The sequence below is a fragment of the Nematolebias whitei genome, chromosome 13 (genome assembly GCF_014905685.2).
Source record: "Nematolebias whitei isolate Nwh7 chromosome 13, NemWhi1, whole genome shotgun sequence".
NCBI classification, from domain to species: domain Eukaryota; kingdom Metazoa; phylum Chordata; class Actinopteri; order Cyprinodontiformes; family Rivulidae; genus Nematolebias; species Nematolebias whitei.
In genome coordinates, this window is record NC_056510.1 from 4197155 (window position 1) to 4202726 (window position 5572).

At 41.7% G+C, this 5572-nt stretch overlaps 1 protein-coding gene across 1 annotated transcript in view; it reads right to left on the bottom strand.

The window, feature by feature from the left end:
• Nucleotides 1-5572, bottom strand: part of sema5ba (sema domain, seven thrombospondin repeats (type 1 and type 1-like), transmembrane domain (TM) and short cytoplasmic domain, (semaphorin) 5Ba) — a 141924-nt gene that overhangs the window by 60739 nt on the left and 75613 nt on the right. The window contains exon 7 of the mRNA XM_037686244.1: nucleotides 2823-3108. Within this exon, the coding sequence (XP_037542172.1) occupies nucleotides 2823-3108 (286 nt within the window). The remainder of the gene's footprint in view (nucleotides 1-2822; nucleotides 3109-5572) is intronic.

The following is a 5572-nucleotide window of genomic DNA, read 5'->3' on the forward strand; positions in this document are numbered from 1 at the left end:
AAGCCTCTTGGATGAGGGGCGAAACGTTTCTTTTTAACAAAAAAACGAAGTCCAGATGACATGATTCAACCTTTTTTGTTGTTATATACCTGGATGACTGAGAAAACAAACTTTGTGTATGAGAAGATTACATTTTTTGCAGATTATTTTTGTTGTTGTTGTTGTTTGTTAGTGTGTAACAGGAAAACTGGTGGACGATGGAGGAAAGAGCCCCATGACACATAATTTATGTTCTTTCTTTCCAATCACTTTGTAGTGGTTTTGCTCATCTTTGGGGCCACTTTGTGTCCCTCTGAGGTGTTACCGGGTCCCTCTGTCCCCAGTTTAAACGGACTGACTGTCTAACTTGAACAATAAAGTCAGGTGATCCCATGGCTCTGGCCTGTGGGCCCCCTGGTGTGTGAGGCCCCTATGTTGACCAGGCTTATTTAGTCAGCTGTTCTCAGATAGAGTCCAAATAGCAAACCACAAGCAGGATCAAGTGTGTTTAGGAAATATATAGATGGATCAAGATGATCAAAAAATAAAATCAAAAGGTCCTTCCACTCCTAAATTTGTTGTTATTCATCCACTCACATGCAACCGGTTTACTAGCATTTTTTGAACAAGTGCATATTACTAAGCAAAAGTTTAATCAAGTTATACACTGATGATACTGAGGCTTTTGAACATGTGAATGTTTACCCAGCATGCTTTGCAATGCTCACACTGTCTCTGGGATGTGACTCTCTCACACAGTTCACATATCTTTACTCTAATACAAAGAGATTTATTACCAAGAGAATACTAATGATGACGCACAGCAACTTTGAGGTTGCCGTCAGTGACAGCAGTGCATGATAAAAGTTAGAGCTTTAGCGTTAGCTTCTGCTAATTAAAAAAAAAAAAAATCTGATTAGCAGTTTAGCATTATCAAAGCTAAAGTTTTGGTTAGCTGTGTCCACCACTGGCGTTGGCCATCTTGGATTTTGGCATGGAAACACAATTTTTGGTAGTGACCTTTCTTAAGCCTAGATGCAGTCACATACCACAATGGAAGTCAGTTTAAGTTAAACAGGTCACAAACTGGACAAATTCAATTCCCCTCTTTGATCCATGATGGCAGACAATTAGGATCTTATATGTTTTTTTAAATCCCTAAAAAATGTGATGGACATTCCTCTAACTACCACTGCACCAGCTTTTAGCTTCATATCTGTAGAACTGGTAGAGTTGGAGCCGTTGTCGTGTCATTTCCTGCTTGCTCTCGACGAAGGCGGACGCTTTTTCCCTTGTGTTCTCTTTTCCTTATTAAGGGCAGCGCCTCCCATGAGGCCACAGCCTCAGACACCTCCGTCTACCCATGTCTGTTTGTTTGTTTTCTCAGACGGGCTGTACTGAAATGTAATTTTGCTGTGCTTCGGTGCAATGACAATAAAGATGATTCTGATTTATGTGTTGGTTAAGGTCAGATAACTGTGGCAGCCAACTTGAATTTGATTTACTACAAAATATAACTAGTTGTAGATGAACATCTAATGATTACTTAGTAAAGTTGCTACAAATCTGTTCAGCGGTTCATGAGACATTGTAAATATCAGCAGTTATATATGTGCAGAAAGCATTCCCATTGTATCACAGGTTATAATGGTTTGGTGCTCTTGCTTTAGTTCATACTGGGTTTTATTGGGTTTTGGATTGTTTTTGTTTGTCTGTTTTTCATACTTGCAATCAGAGGCCCTTCATATTTCCTGGTTTCCAGCTCCTTACATTCCACCGTGCCTTCCTTAGTAATCAGCACACCTGCTTTCATTCCCCATCACTGCTCCCAATACCTGTCCTTCTAGGCCTTCCTTTTTGAGTGGTCAGATTATTTTAGTTCCTGTTTCTTCCTCTACATTTTTATATTTTGCCGACATGAAATCCTGCATTTGAGTTTAATAAAACCTTAATTGCTGATTCTGAATCTGCCTAATTTCTCCTGCATTTAGATCCAACAAGGCCTCATCATCTGGCCTTTAATGAACTTCATCCAAAGGTAGTGAATTGACCAGGTTATAATCTACAACCAACCTTGGCTTGATTAACATTCCAGGCTAAACCTTTTAGGAACTTGTACCAATGCACATTTTAAACTAAAAACTAAATAATATCTGATTGTGTAGTTTATAGAGAATTACAGCCCCCGAAGGGGAATAATCAGGGTTACAGGCAAACCTTTGAAAGAAGCTCCAACTACAGAGTAACAAGGCTAATAATAATTAGTGTGAAGCTTGGCAAAACGTCATGAACTGTGGAGTCAGGGGATCTGAAATCTGCTGTTGTTTAATACAAAGAACTGACATCATGTTGCTAAAATCTCATTAAATCTGTTCCCAGGACAGCACTTCTGTGTGTGCATGTGCACTCACTGACTTAATACACCAATACACCAAAATATCACTAAAAGACTCCTAATATACTTCTTAAGATCTCAGATCAAATTGTTCTTGTGCTGAGAAAAGGTGATCCAGGTTTTAGCTTCAGCTTGTTCACAGTTCAGCTGTTTTAAATAAACTGCACTGGCTGCCTGTACATTAAATGAAGGATACAGGATGCCCCAGTAGAAACTACAGAAGTTGTTGTGACTCTACATGGCTCTACATCCTCAAGCCTGGTCCTTGAGGGCCACTATCCTGCATGTTTTAGCTGTTTCCCTGCTCTTCAGCACGTCTGCAGCCCTTTAATCTCTCATCTATTCATACCAGGTGTGTTGAAGCAAAGAAACATCTAAAACATGCAGGACAGTGACACTCAAGGACAGGGACTGAAGTCCACAGGTGACATGATGAGAGTCCACTCACACATTGGTGGTGAAGATGCCGTAGATGAGGTCCTGCTCAGGCAGGTAGAAGGTGCTCTGCAGCTCGTTGTAGTGGAAGGGGATCTCTCCGGAGCGGGAGCAGTTGAGCCTCGCCTTCATGAACGTGGTCCACGTGTCTTCCAGCAGAAAGCGCCCACCGATGTCGTTCTTACAGACTCGGGCCACGCGGGAGTACACCGTCTTGCCACAGTCGTGCTCCACGGCGTTCTCTCTCAGGAAGAAGAAGGTGAAGAGGCCGACGTCGTAGGCTGAGATGAAGTGGGGCTCTGCAGGGAGGGATGAGGCAAGAAGGAGATCATTATGGTGGCTTCAGGGGAACAGGAACATTTGCAACATTTATCTTATCGATACGGTTGCGTTGACCTTTGCTCTGGTTATTGACTGCAATAAAAACTTTGAAGTTGTGCATTTGCACCGGCGTTTAAGTTGACTCGAAAAAGCACCTCAATGTCAAATGTGTAAATGAGCGGAGAGGCTGCAGGGGAGGAAGAAGAGCAGGAATAAAAATGGTTACTAATAAATCTGTGTGATGTTTTGATGGTAAATCCATGTGTGTGTTTGACTCGACGCCCGTCCTGCTTTTACTGCTCCGGCTGACAAGAAATAAGATTAATGACCCCCTCCTGCTGCAGGTAGGAGACTGAATAACAACAAAGTTATTGTCACATACAGCAAACACACAACTCATGCACAATTTATTGCTGGACAGCAATAAAAGGGGGCTTTAAATTATACGTTTTTCTAATGTAAAATCTGGCAAAACTTTGCAGAAAAGCCTTTAACATATGAAAATTACCACAAACTTCTTGTTAAAGAAATGTATTTACCCGCTGTAGTTAGTTCTCTGAACGGCCTCAGGTTGAACAGACTCATTTTGACCTGCTGGACATTTGAACAAGTGGACTGATGTCTTTTTATACAAACTTTGCATCATTTGGTTGTTTTAGCAGAAATGGAATGATGTTCCTGCAGGAGGTGGCCCAGGCTGATACCAAAGCGCTACAGCTAGCTGCTGCTGCTATTTGCGGTTGCAAATGGTCACAGAATTCTTTGCAAACAAAAAGCACTAAAACAAGCAGCTTAGCACGAGAACAGAAAACAGAGATTAAAGAGGTCGTTTCTACAAAAACCAGCTCGTTTCAGAAATGACCTAAATAAATTCCAAGCCCAGCACGAGCGCGCACGAGTCTCAGTGAAAACCTTTCAGCTGTTCTGTTTGGATGTAGTATAACTAAATGAACAGATAAATAAACAAACAAACAAACGAAGGAGAAGAAGTCACAACAGAAGTCGTCTCAGGGCACTGAACAGAAACATTCTGTTACCACTATTTCCTGAGAACTGAAAGATCTTCCTCCCATTCTGCTTTCAGAAACTCTAGGAATCACAAGTAAGCCTACAGTCTGAGAGAAAAGTGCTCTGTTAGGAAAATATGGAACAATGAGACCTCAAATATAAGATGGACCTAGGTTGTTGAGGACTTTGTAGGTTCGACGCAAGATTTTGAATTCAATTCTGGATTTGACAGCATGAAGTTGACTATGATAGAATTATGTGAGGCCATTTAAATTTTAATTTTTGTTTCAGGACCACAGAGTATGAGGACATGATCACAAAAAAAGAATAAAGCCGACATTTAAAACTTCTTTAATGGACAAATAACTGGGTTTCTTTCAGTTTGGCACCGTGTGGCTGTTCTTAAAAGTATATATTTTTATCTCTGTTTCACGTCATTTTAAAATCTTGTATGTAAGTAAATAATAATGTAGTGTGGCAAATAGTAGACTGATAATTGATAGATTTTTTCCCAGTATTCCAAATAAATGAGCATAAGTAGAAAAATATCTCCCTCCGTTCTGTAAATACAACACGGTGTGCAAAGTTTATGAAACGCTCATAGGCTCAATTAGCAATAAATTGCTACAAATTGCTTTAAATTCTCTTTTCCCCCAATGCTTTTAAAAAAAAAAAAGTGATTTCTTTAGAAAAAGGAATGCATCATGCAACGCCTCACAATACTGTGTGACACTGGGCAGAATTATTTTCTTAAGCTTTGACTGAAACAGCTACAAACCATCGTTGAACTCCTAAAATGTATTCCTTCAGGAAATACTAGATTTTTATTAACAGGAAAGTTCCTGACGGAGTAGGACTTTAAAAGTCGACTTGAATAAAAGACCGGCAGGTATTCAGAAGCGGGATGAAGACGGGGAGGACGGATGAGTGGGACGGAGTTTGGTTATGATTGAGGAGGAATGAGCTGCAGGGCTGGGTGGAGAAGCAGAGCAGGTAGACTGAGGAGGTAGTGAGCGGTGTCATTTTTCCTCACAGCACCGACAGGCTGGAATTACAGCACGCAGCATGCGTCGCGCCATGCGGGGACACTGCCCGTGTCTGCGTGCAGGTGTGTGCTCGTCTCCAAGTATTTAGACCATTTGCAAACTGCATGCGAGTCACAGCTGTGCTTGTGCGTGCATGTGTGCGCGCTTGAAAACCACACACACATGCAGAAATAGACTAGTGAGAAAATGGATAGTTGTCCCGATCAGCATAATCACAGCTGGCTTTGTGCACAGTCAGGCGCGCACGTCGGCCTGCACTCGAGCGCTCAGCTTCACGCTGCTTCGGTGAGGTTATGGAGTTGTGTTCCCTCTGGATTTGGGGTGTGAATGAAAATCTCATTTCCAGCTCTAAGCCGCTTCGGTTCAGGAGAACCGCGGGCTGGGGGGG